The following is a 17,298-nucleotide window of genomic DNA, read 5'->3' as shown; positions in this document are numbered from 1 at the left end:
GGGGTCCCAGGGATGGGTGTTGGGGGTCTTGAGGGCTCAGGTTTCCTGGTCTCTGGCCTCTCCTTAGTCCTGATGAGGACCAGTCCCTGTTCAGGCCGCCGGCCATCACCATATTAGGGCATAAACTCTAGCCGGGCTGCCTGGGTGCCAAACGGTCTCCAGCTGGGCCCGGCCCCCCCTGCGGCTCATGACACCGCAGTGGGGCTTCAGCCAGGCCATGTCAGAGGCCAGGGGTCAGGGGACAGCTGCTGGAGGGAGACCCAGACAGAGCCCTCAGCTCAGGTCTCCCAGGCTGAGCCGTGAGGGCAAGGATGCGGTGAGTGGAAGGACTTTGGGGTGGGGTGTGGAGAATTCCTGGTCAGCACTTCCCCTGGCCCAGCTCTCCCCCCCCCCCAACGCCCCTTATCCCAGTGCTGTCCTGTTCCGGTTGGTTTCAGAGGATGGCGTCAGGAGTGCTGATCTGCCTCCCTCTCCCGGCCTTGTCCCCAACAAGTCCTCCCCACACTGGGAGCATCTCCCAGGACTCAGGCCCTTTGTACCTGGCCTGCTGGAGGCTCAGCCCTCAGGGCCTTGTTGGCAGGCATCTAGCACTAGCCCAAGTCCAAGTCTGGAGGCTGCGGGGGGTGGGGGGGTGGGGGGGCAAGTTTGTTGGCTTCTTCCTCGACTCAGTTCACCACCCACACTTCCTCTCCACCCTCCTCCTTCCTGACCTCACCCTCACCATCAGCACTCCCCCATCCCTCACACCTGCTGCCGGGCCTGCTCTCTGGTGCATTGTTTTAGGTGCTAGGCCCTTCAGAGGGGACAACCGACCAACCACCAACCGTGGGGAGTTAGGTAGGCCCCTGCAGTTCAGAGAAGACAGATGATCACGGGGGAGCCAAGGCAAGGAAAGAAGTTTGGCCCAGAATGAGAGGAAGATGAGGAACGTGCGTCTGGTCCCTGTTGGGTCCATAAAGAAGGAGGAACAGAGTGTTTACACGCCTTCCTGTTTCATCCAGGAGCGCTTCCTGTGGGTGGGAGTTCTGAGCTGGGCCTCAGAGGCTGAGAGTGGTCACTCTCAGAAATGAAGAGAGAGAAAGGTGAGGGGCGGTGCCCTGGGCAAGGAGCAGAGGCGGACTGGGTACACTGGGCCTGGTGCACTGACCTCACCTGGTGCAGGGGCTCTGGTGGGCAGAGAGACAGAGATTGGGAGGGGAAAACAAAAGTCAAGGGACAGAGAGAACAATGAGAGACAGAGAGGAAAGGTCTGGAGGCCACGCTTCTCAACTCTCTGCCAAAGGGTTACTTTCCTTTATGTCTACATGTCATAGACCAGCCCTTTTGTGAACTACAAAATCACACGCGTGGACATTGTGGGAACCCCACATTGCTGTAATGGTTTTGAAACTCTTGCCCTCGACTGGTGAACGCAGCTTGTGGGTCGGCATAGCACTTGGGGACTCATGTAGGGAGAGCAGAGTCAGAGTACCTGTTAGTCCCTCACCGTGTTCGGCACGTGTTGACTTACTTCCTCTTTACAACTCATGAGAAAGGAATTACTATCATTCCCATTTCATAGGTGAGGAAAATGAGGCACAAGGAGGCTACATAATTAAAGATAAAGCAAAACAAAACAAAACAACTGGAAGCTGGATGCAGAGATCCTGGGCCTGAAGTCTGCGGGCTCACCTGCTGTGCTGGGCTGCCTTGGGCGAGGGAAGGCAAGGATACATCGAGAGGATAGGGAGGGAGACAGAGAGAGGGCTCCACAGGAAGCGGTGAGCAGGCAAGCACGGGGTGCCTGGGTGGCTCAGTCAGTTAAGCGTCCGACTTCGGCTCGAGTCGTAATCTCACGGTTCATGGGTTCGAGCCCCGCGTGGGGCTCTGTGCTGACAGCTCAGAGCCTGGAGCCTGCTTCGGATTCTGTGTCCCCCTCTCTCACTGTGCCTTCCCCACTCACGCTCTGTCTCTCAAAAATAAATAAATGTTAAAAAAATTTTTTTAAAAGCAACAGTGAGCTGGAGTGGACAGATCGAGGGAGGGAGCTCAGGATGGCAGGCCCAGGGCAGAAGGAGGGGTCGGTGCAGGAGACATTGGAGAGGACGGGCCGGGAAATGTGGCTGAGGGCCGTGGGGGAGGCATGGACTGGCCCCTTTGGGTCCCGCTCTGCTGTGCCCACCTGAGGGGCCCTGGGGTCACAGTGGCCACGTCCTCCACTCTGCAGGGAGCTGCTTCCTGTGCCTGGTGGACGTGGTGCCCGTAAAGAATGAAGATGGAACTGTCATCATGTTTATCCTCAACTTCGAGGTGGTGATGGAAAAGGACGTGGTGGGGTCCCCGGCCCATGACACCAATCACCGTGGACCCCCCACCAGCTGGTTGGCCCCGGGTAAGTGTAACCATACTCTCAGGTCCCTTTCCTGAGGCCTTGAGGTTACCCAAGGTCAGTGCTCTGCAGGAAGTGGTGTTGGGGTGCCCCTTTCAGAGGTTGGGGAAAGAACACCAAGGATCTGGCCTAGGCCCATCTGGCTCAGGATGGACAGACAGGGCTGGGGTGACAGACTGAGCCCAGATTCACAGGTCTTTGGGACAGGACGTACCTGGTTTCCTAGCCTTACCTGCTTGGGTTCCTACCACAGCGTCTCCTGGGAGTGGTCCTCTCTTCAGCCCCAGGAATGAGAGATTCACCCTTCCCACATGGCCTTGGCCATCTTGGAGCAGCTCTCCTGCTCATCAGAAGGGCCCTGTCTCTCAGGGATTCAACTCCCTCTCTGTGTTGTTTCTGCCCCCTGGGCCTTGATCCTGGACTGGCCAGCTCCCTGCTCTGGCCTTGGCTGACTGAGGATTTGAAGGGAATGCTCACCATGGCTGGAGACACAGAGGCCTCACCTCATGCTCCCGTAACACAAAGGCTCCCCCCCTTCTCCATGATGTCCTTTTTGGGTTTCATTTTAATTTTTCCCCCTGGCAAAAGATTCCACCTCTTGGCTTCTCAAGCGCTGGGAAGGCAGTGTTAATAACCCTGGCCTTACCTGTTCTGCAGGTACTGTCTGCAGGATGGCGGGGCATGGCCGGAAGGCATCGCTCCTCCATGCAAATGCAGGCTCTGCCATTTACTTGTGAGTTGCACAACTCACGGATGCCTAAATTTCCTCAAGTCTAAACAGGGGATAATGATACCCACCGGCATTGTGAGAGTCAGGCAAAGTGTATGTGGAGCCCACTGTGACCTGTGAGGCTCAAGAAACGGTAGTTTATTATTGTCAGAGCCTTAGATAAGATCCTATGCCGCAAGCTGTTTGAGACTTGAGTTCTGTGCAGCGGGAGTGGGGGTGAAGGTGTGCCGCCTGCCTGGGGCTCCCCGCCTCCCTCCCCTCGGTGGCTGTGGCGCCAGCTCCCAGGCCTCCCTGCCTCCCGGCTGCCCTACCCCCCCCTCCCCCGTCCCCCGTGGCCACCCGCCTCTCTTCTCCCCGCAGGCCGAGCCAAGACCTTCCGCCTGAAGCTGCCCGCGCTGCTGGCCTTGACGGCCCGGGAGTCATCGGTGCGGCCCGGCGGCGGCGGGGGCGGCGCGGGCGCCCCGGGGGCCGTGGTGGTGGACGTGGACCTGACGCCGGCGGCGCCCAGCCGCGAGTCGCTGGCCCTGGACGAGGTGACGGCCATGGACAACCACGTGGCAGGGCTGGGGCCAGCGGAGGAGCGGCGCGCGCTGGTGGGCCCCAGCTCACCGCCTGCCTGTGCGCCCGACACGCACCCCTCACCCCGGGCGCACAGCCTCAACCCCGACGCCTCCGGCTCCAGCTGCAGCCTGGCCCGGACGCGCTCCCGGGAGAGCTGCGCCAGCGTGCGCCGCGCCTCCTCCGCTGACGACATCGAGGCCATGCGCGCCGGGCTGCCCCCGCCGCCGCGCCACGCCAGCACCGGTGAGGGCCGCAGCACCCGCCGGGCCTGCCCCGTTCGGGGCCCTCAGCTTCCTCCCTCTCAGCCTGGTCCTGTGCGCCTGGGAGATGGAAATCCCATTAAGCACTTACTTAATCCCATTAAGTGGCCTTTTACTCCATTAAATGTCCATTCATCCCATTACATTCTTCCACTGGCAGAGCCTTTGCTGGCTGGTGGAGCTCGCTCTCCCAGGATGGCCCGGAGCAGGGGTGGCCATGGGGAGTGTGAAGGGCAGGAGAGGCCTCTGGGTCCCAGCTACCATCTGGCCCTTGGGCGGGTGCCCAGGGCCCACTGAACAGACGTTTACGGAGGACCATCTTCCTCCATCACCTCACTGCTGTGCCATGGCATGCTTCCTTACAGTGGCAAGGACTCTGGCCTTGTTCTCAGTGACTGCCTGTCTCCTGAGTTGGCGTCACTGACTCACTGTACCCCACGGCCTAGTCCACACCCGGCCTGCCACCCTGACCCGGCTCTCCCCTCCACTCCGGGGGCCATGCACCCCTGCCTGCCACCCTGACCTGGCTCTCCCCTCCACTCCAGGGGCCATGCACCCCCTGCGCAGCGGCCTGCTTAACTCCACGTCAGATTCCGACCTCGTGCGCTACCGTACCATTAGCAAGATTCCCCAAATCACCCTCAACTTTGTGGACCTCAAGGGGGACCCCTTCTTGGCTTCGCCCACCAGTGACCGGGAGATCATAGCACCCAAGATAAAGGAGAGGACCCACAATGTCACTGAGAAGGTCACCCAGGTACGTGCCTAGCTCCCTGGCTCTCCTCTCACCCTGGAGGAGCTTGGAGGGGGTGGGAGTGGGCTGTGGTCAAAGGGGGGTGGTGGAGGGGCCTGGTCGGTGAGGGCCTCTGGAGGGTGGGCAGACCCCCTGGCTGGGGGTGGGGGTGGGGGATTGCAGAGCTGGGGTGAGAGACAAGTCTGAGAGGTCCTGAGGAAGAGAGACTTCAGGGGAGAGGAGGGGAGAAGAGGGGAGGGGAAAGAAGGGGAGGAAAAGAGAGAGGAAGGGAAAAGAGAGAGGCAGATACAGAGAACAGGTTGATGGGGCACGGGAAGGACAAGGCAGTTGAGACAAGGTGGGCTGGAGAAGGCAGCCATAGGGACGCGATGGGGTCTGCTCACTGGGTGTGGTGAAGGAGGTATGGGGTGGGCTAGGGGCAAACTTACAAGAGACTTCAAATGAGAAGCGGCCACGGAGGTCAAGGTCAGGGGTCTTGATTCTTCTAGGCCGACGTGATAAGCTAGATGGAGGTGGGGGGTCCTGTGCTAGGGCTTGAACGGCTTGGAGGTATGCATCCCTGTCCCCAAACCACGGGACAGGAGAGGGGAGGGTATGATGGTGGGTGCCCTGATACAGAGGGATTAAGTCCCAGAGAAGACCACCAGCCTTTGGGGGCACTGCCCAAGACCGTCCGGTGGCAGGACCAGCCTGGTCTCCTGGTCCCCCGGTAGCAAGGTTGCTGGCACCACCCCCCACCGCCCAGTCCGTGCCGACTCCTTCATATTCTGGCCTTGGGGGTGGGGTGGGGGAGAGGGTCCTGAGTGGGGATGCCTGCAGTAGGTGACGAGCCCGGGATGGTGGGGGCTCCTGGGCCGCACCTGCTGAGCCCCAGTCTCTGTTGCCCCCTCCTGCGCCTTCCTCGGCAGCTCCTTGAGTTGGCCCGAGAGAGGGAGCTGCCCCCTTTCGCCCGCTGTTGTCGCTGCCAGCCTCCTCGGCCCTCCTCCTGGCCCTGCTCCCGCTGCCTCTGGCTCTCTGGGTCCCTGCCAGGTCTCCAGCCCCTTGGCCTTGACTCCAGAATGTTCCCCCTCACCCCAGGCCCCATATCTGGTTGCCTGCCCCTCTCCCCCTCCTGCCTCTGCCTCTTGTTCCCACCTGGAGCCCCGGTTGTCTGCCCTGCTCCTGTGCCCGCGCCCGCAGCCTGTGCCTGTCGTGTTGTGGTCTGTGCTTTTGGTCTATATGTGGCAGCGTGCGTGTGTGTGTTCTTGGCTTTGCCTGTCACCGGGCGGTCTCTCCATCTCTGGGTGTCGGTCTGAGTCTGGCTGGCTGGGCACTGGACGGGAGGGGCAGGGGTGTCGGGGAGACCATTAATCTGCGGTGACAGGCCTGGCTGCCGGGGGGAGGGGGAGGGGCGCGGGCTGCGGGAGCGGCTGCAGCAGGAGCCCTGATCGGGCCGTGGGGGAGGGGGCCGCTGGCCAGCCCAGGCAGGGCGGGGGAGCCCAGTGTGGCGGGGGTGGGGGTGGGGGCCTGGGAGGAGGGGCCGGCCGAGGAGCCGAGGTTCCGACCGCGGAGCTGCTGCTGGGCTGGCGGGCAGGCAGGGCGCAGCACGTTGGCAGCGGGGGGCCCCGCACCGGGGGGCCATGGGCGGCCCGAGCCAGGCAGGCTGCTGTCCACACTCACTGCCAGGGTGACCCCAGCCCCGGGGCCCAGCCCCAGCGACCCTGGCTTCATGCCAGAGACGGCCCTGGGCGCCAGGCCGCCAGCCTCTGGGGCGCAGCCTGGGCTGGGACTGCTGCTGGGGCGCAGGTGGGGCGCTGGCCAGGCCCTCGGGCTCCAGAGCAGGCAGGCTGGGGGGAGCCAAGTCCTCCATGGCGGCCCCAGCAGGGAAGGTGAGCGGGACAGGGGCTCTGCAGCCCAGGGCCCAGAAAGGCCGGGTGAGGCGGGCCGTGCGCATCTCCAGCCTGGTGGCCCAGGAGGTAGGTGACCCTCCCCCCCCCCCCCCAGCCACTCCCCCTCCTTCCCTGGGCTGGGGCACTGAGGCAGGCGGTGGCGAGGTGGCAATTTGGGTGCGGCCTGGAAGGCTCTGGCTCCGGGGCTGGGCCGGAAGAGGGCTTCTGAGAAGCAGGACGGTTCGGGGGAGCCGTGGGGGCTGCTGCTCTGCTCAGCCCACCGCTGGCCCCTTGCTCGCTCTCCTCCAGACCGGCTGCGCCCTGGTGGACAGTGCTTCTCTTGCCAGGGCTTTCCCTCTGCCATGGCTTCCCTGGCCCACAGTCCTGACTCCAAATGCAAAAGGAGGAGAGGAAGAGGAATGAGATGGGTGCCCAGAGACGATGATGGTGGGCGAAAGGGGAGGAGGAGGAGAGGAGCACGGTGGGACAGTGAGAGGGCTGGCCGGCGCGGCCTGGCCCTGGGGCTCTAATGCTCCCCACTGTGTGCCGGGGTGGGCCTTGAGGTGGGGGAGGGAGGCTTGGGCTGCTTCAAGGGTCTGAGGAGGGTGGGGGTCAGAGGCCACTGGATGGCAGTGAGGGCAACCGGAACTCAACCATCTGGATCACCTCTTCCCTGGCAGCCTGGGGTGCTGGTGGCTGTGCTGTCTTCCCCCAGGTTGATGATTCTGTAGGCACCTCCTGGGAGTCACCTCTCTGCTCCCAGGGGCTTCTGTCAGCCTGGAGCAGGCTCAGGGCAGTGGGAGGCGGCTTAGGAGTGAGGCTGAGAATCCCACCCACCACCTGCACCTGACTCTGCTTTGGCTCCTGGGCTCCTCCCAGCAGGGGAGCAGGTGTGGGTGGGAAGAAGCCCACCCACAGGTGAGGACCCGGGATTTGGCTTAAATAAGCGTCAGTATTCTGTGGGACCACGAGTCAAGGGGGGTTACATGCCTGGCCCAAGGCCGTATGGTAAGCTGGTGGTTGCAGAGCAAGGCCAGGCCCCTGTAAGGTGTGGGTCCAGGCCGTGAGTCCCAGGCTTGCCCCGTGTGTGTGTTGTTGTGAACTGGGCCTTGCTATGTGTGGACTCTGGGGTGGGGGTAGGGTCACTGCTGTTGGCCTCTGAGGCTTGGGGATGAGCCCCATCCAGGGGCAGGCACCTTCTTCCGCCCGTTGTCTGTGGGAGCCCTGGCTGGTTCCATTTTTTCAAACCTCATGTGACCAGTGAAAGGCCACTGCTTCATGCTGTCTGCCTTAAGGAGCAAAGCAGCTAGGGCTGAAGGCAGGGCGAGACACATGCTTCTTCCCGTCCCCCAGCCCCCAGCTGCTCCCCCCTGCCCACATCATACATCTCTGGAGCTGCCCATATCTACTTTAGGGTGGCCAAACCCCTAACCATGGCCCATCTTACCTTCCAGTTACTTCCTCTAAGGAGATGGTCTCCAAACAGCCCATCTGGTGATGGTGGGTCCAGGGGATCCCTAGCTTGAGTATGAATGGGAATCTTTGGGGGTTCCATCCACCCCAACTGTCCCCAGTCCAGAGGCCTGAGGATGTGGGGCCCCGGCACTCAGTGCTTCTTGGAACAGGGCCAGTAACCTTGGTTCTAAAGGGGCTGGCTGAGGCCTTGGGTTTGGCTCCCTAGGGTTGGCAGGGCTAAGGCTGGAGGGCCTAGTGGGGGGACTCTTGGGTTGAGTCGGATGTCTGTAAGAGAGGATTCTCGGGGGCAGGAGGGGGCAACGGGGGACAGACAGGCTCCTGGCCCATTGTGGGAAGGCTGGCCTCAGTCCTTCCTAGTTTGGCTTGGGAAGAGAACGACACGGCTGCTGCCACCTGGTGTGGATGGCAGGCCTGCCTCTGAGAGGGCAGGATGTGAGGTGAGCCTGTGCAGGACTGGGTGTGACACTTCTGAACATTTGCCTGTGTGCGTGTCGGTCTGTGTACACGTGGGCATGAGTATGGCTGGGTTAGGTCTTCCGTGGGCCTTTGTAGGTGTGTGGGAAGGCAGAACTTGAGGGCTGCCCTGGGTCTGGGGAGTGGTGCATGCGTGCGTGCGTGCATGCGTGTGTGTGTGTTGTATATGTGGTGTCTGGGGGCAGTGGGCAAGGTCACGCGGTAGAGTTCTAACCATAGCTATGGGTGCGCATAGCTGGTGGGGAGTAGCACGTCTGGGTATCACTGCATGGTGCTCCGAATTCAGGTATCCAGACAGCAGGTCCACGTGCCCCGTGGGGAAGTGGAGCCCCTGGGTCACGAGGTGGTCACTGACTGTGGCCACTTGGCCAAGGGATGGGCATTCCGACTGAAGCTTGTCGGCTTTCCCCCTTACCCTGCTTGGTCTCTTCCCTGGAGGCCCAGCAGAGATGTCATCTGCTCCCACCCTGGAGATCTCACGCCCTCCCCTGCCCCGGACTCCAGTGGGACATCATCTCCTCACCTCTGCCCTCCCACCCTCCCTACCGGTCCAGGTCCTGTCCCTGGGGGCTGATGTGCTGCCAGAGTATAAGCTGCAGGCGCCGCGGATCCACCGCTGGACCATCCTGCACTACAGCCCCTTCAAGGCCGTGTGGGACTGGCTCATCCTGCTGCTGGTTATCTACACGGCCGTCTTCACACCTTACTCGGCCGCCTTCCTGCTGAAGGAGACGGAAGAGGGCTCCACGGCCCCTGACTGTGGCTACGCCTGCCAGCCACTGGCCGTGGTGGACTTCATTGTGGACATCATGTTCATCGTGGACATCCTCATCAACTTCCGCACCACGTACGTGAATGCCAATGAGGAGGTGGTCAGCCATCCCGGCCGCATTGCCGTCCACTACTTCAAGGGCTGGTTCCTCATCGACATGGTGGCCGCCATCCCCTTCGACCTGCTCATCTTTGGCTCTGGCTCTGAGGAGGTGAGCTGGCAGGGAGGCCGAGGCCGGGAGGGCACCTGGAAAAGGAGAGAAGGTGAGGGGGTACAGGGGGCAGCTGCCCCTTGGCCACTGTCCCTCTCCAGGTGAGCCACTCCCCAGGCAGAGGGCCAGAGAGGCCGCCTTTTTGTCTTTGTCCATCCAAAGAGGCCGCCATGTTCTAATCACACAGAAGTGGCCTGGGAACTCGTGGGGGTTCTAGGCTGGCGCCTAAGGGTGGGTGTTGTATCTTCCAGAGCCCCATTCTCACCGGGGGGACCGTGAGCCCCTCTGTCACAAAGATGAGCCCTTTTGTCACAAAGCTAGGACAAAGATTAACGGGACTCTGTGCCGGGCTTAGGGAATGCGAGCTTCCGTCATTAGGAGGTCCTGGGAGGAAGTCTTTGGGGATTTGACTTCCGGTGCCCCCTCCCTCCTCACCTGTTCCCACGCTGAACGTCTGTCCCCCACCCCGCAGCTGATCGGGCTGCTGAAGACGGCGCGGCTGCTGCGGCTGGTGCGTGTGGCGAGGAAGCTGGACCGCTACTCGGAGTACGGGGCAGCCGTGCTCTTCCTGCTCATGTGCACTTTCGCGCTCATTGCGCACTGGCTGGCCTGCATCTGGTACGCCATCGGCAACATGGAGCAGCCACACGTGGACTCCCGCATCGGCTGGCTGCACAACCTGGGCGACCAGATCGGCAAGCCCTACAACAGCAGCGGCCTGGGAGGCCCCTCCATCAAGGACAAGTACGTCACGGCCCTCTACTTCACCTTCAGCAGCCTCACCAGCGTGGGCTTCGGCAACGTCTCCCCCAACACCAACTCGGAGAAGATCTTCTCCATCTGTGTCATGCTCATTGGCTGTGAGTGTACCCTCGGGGGCGGGGCGGCCCGGAGTCTGGGAAGAGCCCGAGATGGGCCAGAGCGGGGGGGGGGGGGGGGGGGGGGAAGCCCTGAGACCACCAGCAGAGCATGTGTGGGGGCTGGGACACCAGGCGGAGACTCAAGGCAGAGCCCAAGGGCACGGGGACCTGGGCTTCTGTGTTTGTGCGTCTCTCGTGCGTGCTTCCACTGAGATGTGACTGCGTGTGTCGTCGACCCGGTGCAGGGGCGGGCGGGGTCCCTCGGATGCTGACGTCCCCACTCACCCCCGCCCCCAGCCCTCATGTACGCCAGCATCTTCGGCAACGTGTCAGCCATCATCCAGCGGCTGTACTCCGGCACTGCCCGCTACCACACTCAGATGCTACGGGTGCGGGAGTTCATCCGCTTCCACCAAATCCCCAACCCCCTCCGCCAGCGTCTCGAGGAGTATTTCCAGCACGCCTGGTCCTACACCAACGGCATCGATATGAACGCGGTGAGGCCGCTCGGCTTCGCTGGTGGTGGGCTGGAGGGAGCAGGGTCACAGTGAGACTTCCCTGGATGCAGTGAGCACGTCTGACGGCGTCACGTTCTTTGGTTCAGGCGGTCACGGTGCTAGTGCCTAGAAGGACCCTGAGAAGTACGTTCTGCTTTTGATAGCGGAGCTCGTGTACTGGGAGAACTCTCACTGTGGGGCGGGCCCAACCAGGCCCTTCCGTACAGGCAAAGCATTTAATCCTTACAACGGCCCCAGGCAGGAGCTGGTCTCTACACTTGACACTAGAGAATGGAGGCTGAGAGCAGGGAAGCATCCTTCCCGGAGGGCGAGCGAGGGCGCCCAGCTAGAAGGGGTGGACTCTCTGATGCTCCTCTCAGGGTCTCGGGGTGGGGGGTGCGGTGCCTGAAGACAGCGTGCTGAGCCAGCCCAACGCCCCCAGGTGCTGAAAGGCTTCCCCGAGTGCCTGCAGGCAGACATCTGTCTGCACCTGAACCGCTCGCTGCTACAGCACTGCAAGCCTTTCCGAGCGGCCACCAAGGGCTGCCTGAGGGCCCTGGCCATGAAGTTCAAGACGACACATGCACCGCCAGGGGACACGCTGGTGCATGCTGGGGACCTGCTCACCGCCCTCTACTTCATCTCCCGGGGCTCCATTGAGATCCTGCGGGGCGACGTTGTCGTGGCCATCCTGGGTACGGGGCTAGGTGCGGGGGACCGGGTGCTAGGTGGAGGCCTGGAGAGCTCTCAGGACACAGTTGTTGGGGCCGTGGACCCACTCCTGCCTGCAAGTAATTCACCTGAGCTTAGACCCTCCACGGGGGGGCAGTGGAGAGGAGCCCCACGTGGGGCGGGGCTGCTGAACTCTGAGGGTTCTTAGACTCTGTTCCCTACAGGCTCTCCCCACAGGCAGCGATGCTCTTGCTTCCTGAAAGCAGGACCAAATCCAGATACTCCAAAGTGGGCAGTGGAGGGAGGTTATGCATCTGATTTTACTAAGGAAATTTACTCAGTTCCCTGCGGCCTCAGGTGATACAGCCCAGCCCAGCCCAGCCCTCACCATCTTCAAAGCAAAGGGAGTCTCACCCCTCTTTCCCTCCCAGCTGTGCCTGGGCAGGGGGCTTCCTGTCCTCTGCCTGTCCTTCCCTTGGCCATGTGCCTCAGGGCAGATGCATCACAGGGGGCCATTTTAGATTTTTATTTCTCAGTTCAGTCAACACCTATGCTCACTCCACAAACAGCCCGAACACAACGACAACCCAAGTTTCACTATGTAACACTTAGCTTTAGTGCGTGTGATACATTCTGGTGTCTTCTGTGCTGTGATCAGCTTTGCTATCCTATTTTCTTTTGGTAAACAAAAATGCTGGTCTTGTTTCGCTGCCGTGTTATGACCTATAGCTTGAAGGGCCCTGTTTATGAGGGTGCAGTGATTGGCCAGGATGGTGTTTGGGGCATAGGGTTTGGAGGGGGGTAAAAGTGGACTTAGAACCCAAGGAAGCCAGGGCCATGGGCAGAGAGGGGTGTATCCAGGCTGGTCCCGCTGGCCGGTTCCAGTTGTTGGAAGGCAAGGAGGTCCAAGCCCTCTATGCCCCCACGGCACTGATGGCCATGCTGAACAAATCCTGCTTTGGGGAGCAGCGGGGAGATGGGGCTGGCTAGTGCCTCCCTGGCTCTGGGGGCTGGGGCTGGTGGGTGGGTGGCCAGCCCAAGGGGAGGCCCCGAGCCTCCAGCCCCCAGCCCAGGCTGAGAATGCCGGGAAGACACATGCCTTTTCCCTGTACTGCTGCGCAGGGGCTGAGACCCTACTCTTGGTGTCCTCCTACAGGGAAGAATGACATCTTTGGAGAGCCTTTAAACCTGTATGCTCGGCCCGGCAAGTCCAATGGGGACGTGCGGGCCCTCACCTACTGCGACCTGCACAAGATCCACCGGGATGACCTACTGGAGGTGCTGGACATGTACCCCGAGTTCTCGGACCACTTCTGGTCCAGCCTGGAAATCACCTTCAACCTGCGGGACGTGAGTGGGCTGCCCTGAGGAGGCTGTACCCTGGTGGCTGCCCCCGACTGGGGTGACCTCGCTGGGCCTGTTTCCCTGCCTGTCTAACGGTATCGGAGCTGGAGGAGGTCAAAGGCCCGGCCTCAGCTCTCTTGGTGGAGCAGAGCATCTGTGCGGGGAAAGCTTCCTCACGGCGGGTGCTCCGGGCTCCACGTTCTCTACGTTAACGAGGGGGTTGGGGCTGACCCTGGCAGGGCAGGTGGGCGCGGAAGGGCCCTGACACCGCTTTTGGTTCTAGACCAACATGATCCCTGGGTCTCCCGGCAGCGCGGAGCTGGAGGGCGGCTTCAACAGGCAACGCAGGCGCAAGCTGTCCTTCCGCCGGCGCACCGACAAGGGTGAGGCGGGGGCGGGGCGGGGGGGGGGTGGGGCGCAGGGTCCAGGGGGGGGGGGCGGGGCGTGGGGGCGGGCGGTAACTGCGCGTAGCTCTGAAGACTCTCGTGCCCCTACCTTCAGTGTTCCCCATTCTCTCGCCCCTACTGCCCAAACGCTGTCCACTTCCCTTTAATGCCCACTTGAACTGGCACCTCCTCCGGGAAGCCCTCTTCCACCCTCCTGGGTGCCGACCTAAGCTGCTTTGGGCCTCAAGCGGCTGGCGGCTTGGCGCTGCCTTGAACTCATGAGGGCAGAAGAGAAAGACAAAGGAGGGCGAGGGGGCCAGCGCAGGGGGTCCCAGAGAGCCCCGCCCAGCAGTCAACTGTCTGAGTCGACCTGGTCCTGCCCCCCGGGGGTTCTCATTCCGCTTGAGCGTGGGTGGTGGTGGTGGGGGGGTGGGGTTGGAGGGGGCCGGGGGTAAGAAGAGAGGAGGAAACAACCGGGGACAAACCAGGACGTCCTGGCGCAGCCAGCCCACCCCCAGGCCTACTCGGTCCCCTCCCCTCCTCTCCCCTTCCGTGCCTCCTGCCTTCTCTGAGGCCCGTTCTCTGTTTCCCACAGACCCGGAACAGCCAGGGGAGGTGTCGGCCTTGGGGCCGGGCCGGGCGGGGGCAGGGCCGAGTAGCCGGGGCCGGCCAGGGGGACCGTGGGGGGAGAGCCCATCCAGCGGCCCCTCCAGCCCTGAGAGCAGTGAGGATGAGGGCCCAGGCCGCAGCTCCAGCCCCCTCCGCCTGGTGCCCCTTCTCCAGCCCCAGGCCCCCCCGGAGAGCCGCCGGGTGGGGAGCCGCTGACGGAGGAAGGGGAGAAGAGCAGTGACACTTGTAACCCGCTGTCAGGTAGGGTGAGGGCCCGGCTCAGGTGGGTGGGGCCTGGCATCTGACCTGGCCTCAACCCAGTTCTCTGGCTCCAGGCGCCTTCTCAGGAGTGTCCAACATCTTCAGCTTCTGGGGGGACAGTCGGGGCCGCCAGTACCAGGAGCTGCCTCGCTGCCCTGCCCCCACCCCCAGCCTCCTGAACATCCCCCTGTCCAGCCCCAGCCGGCGGCCCCGGGGCGACGTGGAGAGCAGGCTGGATGCCCTTCAGAGGCAGCTCAACAGGTGAGGGCGGCTCTGTGTGTCGAGGGGGCGGGGCCTGCGTGTGTGTGTGTGGGTTCGGGCGCGTGAGATCTGTGGGTTTCTGGTAGTATTATAGCCTGAAAGGAAGGTGTCTGCTCCGTGTGGGCTTGTCTGTGTGGGCCACACCCTGACCCCCTCTTCCCGTTCAGTGCTGAGAGAGGGACTGCACACACAGAATGGAGAGGGAGCCTGGGGTGGACCAGCTGGCTGGTCCGTAAGGTGGTTCCGAAATCACCCGGTGTCTCCACATCCCCGAGAGCCAGAGCATCCTCCTCCTTCTTGCCCCAGGCTGGAGACCCGGCTGAGTGCAGACATGGCCAGTGTCCTGCAGCTGCTGCAGAGGCAGATGACGCTGGTCCCACCTGCTTACAGTGCTGTGACCACCCCGGGGCCCGGCCCCCCCTCCACCTCCTCTCTGCTGCCCGTCAGCCCCATCCCCACCCTCACCCTGGACTCGCTTTCTCAGGTAAGTTCCAGAGCCCTCTGCCTGCCCAAGGCACCCCAGCCCCTGCCTTTTCTGCCCCTGGCCCACTCAAACCTGCTTTGCAGTCCTTTTCCTGAAACGCGGGGCCTCAGCTTCCTCCCACCCCCGTTTCTGCCCTCGTCCTGGACTGGACTTTTGGAGGAGGACTGCCTCGGGAGCTGCAGACACAGGGCGAGGCAGGAGAGCCCCCAAACCAAAGCCCCCAAACAGCAGGACAAAGGAAACCAGCGGGCTGAGAGGGGTCACCTAAACAGCTAGATCTACTCAGGGGGCCTGTGTCATGGCCAGGAGGGGTCTCCGAGGCCTGGTGGTGGGTGCTGCGTGCCAGTCTACCCCTGGCACGGGGTCCCTGCCGTGACCGGCCGCTGCTCGGCTCTGGCTCCGCTGCTCACCCGTGGCTCTCACAGTAGCCACTCTGCAGGGTTGTCTCGAGGGCCTTGGCCGAGCCCCAAGGTGGCGCTTCTGGCCCGCATCTCTCCCCTCCCGCGGGAGTGAGCCTCTGTTGCCCTTCGTCCTCTCCTGAGTGGACATGTGTGCTCCCGGCCCCTGACAAGACAGCTGCGTCTGGGCCCCAAGAAGGGGGTTCTTCTGGCTCCCAGAGGTGGCCTGGGATCTGCTCCCCCCTTCCTCTGGCATCCGCTCCCCCTCCCATATGCTGCCTGCTCCTGTTTGCAGACACCAGGGCCCACGTCAGCAAATGTGCCAGTCTCCCTTCACGGCCTCCCCCGCGGAGCTCTCACAGCACACTCGTCAGCATCCACAAACCCCTCCCGCCTGCCCTGGCACTCTCTCTGGCCTTCCGGGGCCTGGCCGCCAGCCTGCCTCTGCTTCTAGGTCCCTGAGTTCCTTCTAGATTGGAGGAAGGAGCCTTGTTTCTTTTCCTGTCCCAACTCGGGGCCCCTTATTCTGGATTGGGTTTGGATTCGTCTGCGATGTTCCCTGGGGGGAAGAGGGGAGTGGCTGCAGCCTTGGGCTCCCCCTGTGTCAGCGGCCACTCCCAGGGCTCCCTGCTGCCAGCTTTGGCTCCTGCCCACTGCGAGTGCATTTCTCTTCTTTCAACCTCAGCGCTTGCCTGTTGTGCTCCAAGTCCCGCTCTGTGTGGCTCAGCCCTTGTCCTTGTCCCGTTGAGCCCTCTTCTGTTCTCCAGTCCTCTGTCACTGAATTCTCCTGATGCTCTCTGTCGTTTGACCCTCCTCTCTATTCACCCAAAAGCCCCCTCCGTCCCCTCACTCCCCTTCCACAGGCTCCTCGTCTGCTCACACTGTGTTCTCTCTGCAGGTTTCCCAGTTCATGGCGTTGGAGGAGCTCCCCCCCGGGGACCCCAGAGCTCCCCCAAGATGGCCCCACTCGACGCCTCTCCCTGCCGGGCCAGCTGGGGGCCCTCACCTCCCAGCCCCTGCACAGACATGGCTCAGACCCGGGCAGTTAGTGGGGCTGCCCATTGTGGACACGTGGCTCACCCAGGGTTCAGCGCACTGCCTGGGCCCCTCCCCTCAGAGGCCCTGCCCGGGAGGCCCTGGCCAAGAAAGGGGAGAGGAACATGAAGGCACAGCCCCCTCCCCCAGCCCTTGGGCCCATCTCTTCCTGCAGTCCCCTGGGCCCCCATAGGAGGGGCAGGGGCAGGGACAGGGCCGGGCAGTGGACGGGGGTCTGTGGTCTCCCCACTGCCCTGGGGGCATTAGCTGGTCTAACTGCCCGGAGGCACCCGGCCCTGGGCCTTAGGCACCTCAAGGACTTTTCTGCTATTTACTGCTCTTATTGTTAAGGATAATAATTAAGGATCATATGAATAATTAATGAAGATGCTGATGACTATGAATAATAAATAATTATCCTGAGGAGGCTCCAGGGTGCTGGACCGTGCGGCCCTGGGCCCGCTGTAGCGTGCGTTCACATTCACACATGCGCGCATGCGCCGGGCTCCGTGGGACTCTGGGCATATCTGTCTGCGTGGGCAGGGTCTGCAGGAGCTGCCCTGATACCTGGGGGTGCGCAGAAGAGGTGTTCCCTGGGGTCTGCCGTGGGGCATCTCCAAGGCCTCCAGACTCCTTGTGGGCCTGGGTTCCCCATAGCCAAGCACTGCCTGGAGTGTTGTGAATAGAGAGGCAGTCCTAATGGGATGCCAAGACTGGGTCCAGGCCCTCAGGGTCGTGTTTCGCTGGGTGGCATACTGGCTCCCAGAGCTGATCATACACTGGCTTGTCCCCTTATACACTTCATGAACCCAGCCCACACTGACCCTAACCTGGGGCTGTGTTGGTTAATTCTGGCCCATGTACCCCAACCCCCTGACTTGGCCTTACCTTGACCTTAACCCAGACTCACTTGGGCTCTGTACAGTTGGGCCCCCACGGTGACCTGACTCTGGGCACACTGGTTTTCTCAGTCTCGACCAGAGCTCCTCAGGTGTCTGGCTGCAGATGGGCCTCGGT

At 62.4% G+C, this 17,298-nt stretch overlaps 1 protein-coding gene across 1 annotated transcript in view; it reads left to right on the top strand.

Annotated features, from left to right (window-relative positions):
* The window catches only part of KCNH2 (potassium voltage-gated channel subfamily H member 2), a 32,013-nt gene extending 15,620 nt beyond the window's left edge, over positions 1-16,393 (top strand). Inside the window, 15 exon segments of the mRNA XM_049642112.1 lie at positions 2,207-2,371; positions 3,459-3,902; positions 4,465-4,676; positions 9,046-9,474; positions 9,947-10,334; positions 10,632-10,831; positions 11,274-11,526; positions 12,660-12,853; positions 13,131-13,230; positions 13,829-14,022; positions 14,025-14,103; positions 14,178-14,364; positions 14,671-14,848; positions 16,145-16,174; positions 16,176-16,393. Coding sequence (XP_049498069.1) covers positions 2,207-2,371; positions 3,459-3,902; positions 4,465-4,676; positions 9,046-9,474; positions 9,947-10,334; positions 10,632-10,831; positions 11,274-11,526; positions 12,660-12,853; positions 13,131-13,230; positions 13,829-14,022; positions 14,025-14,103; positions 14,178-14,364; positions 14,671-14,848; positions 16,145-16,174; positions 16,176-16,295 — 3,173 coding nt within the window. The 3' untranslated portion in view covers positions 16,296-16,393.
* The last annotated feature ends 905 nt before the right edge of the window (positions 16,394-17,298 follow it).

Source organism: Panthera uncia, chromosome A2 (assembly GCF_023721935.1).
Source record: "Panthera uncia isolate 11264 chromosome A2, Puncia_PCG_1.0, whole genome shotgun sequence".
NCBI lineage: Eukaryota > Metazoa > Chordata > Mammalia > Carnivora > Felidae > Panthera > Panthera uncia.
The sequence above is the reverse complement of the archived record's forward strand: the minus strand, read 5'-3'. Positions and strand labels throughout refer to the sequence as shown.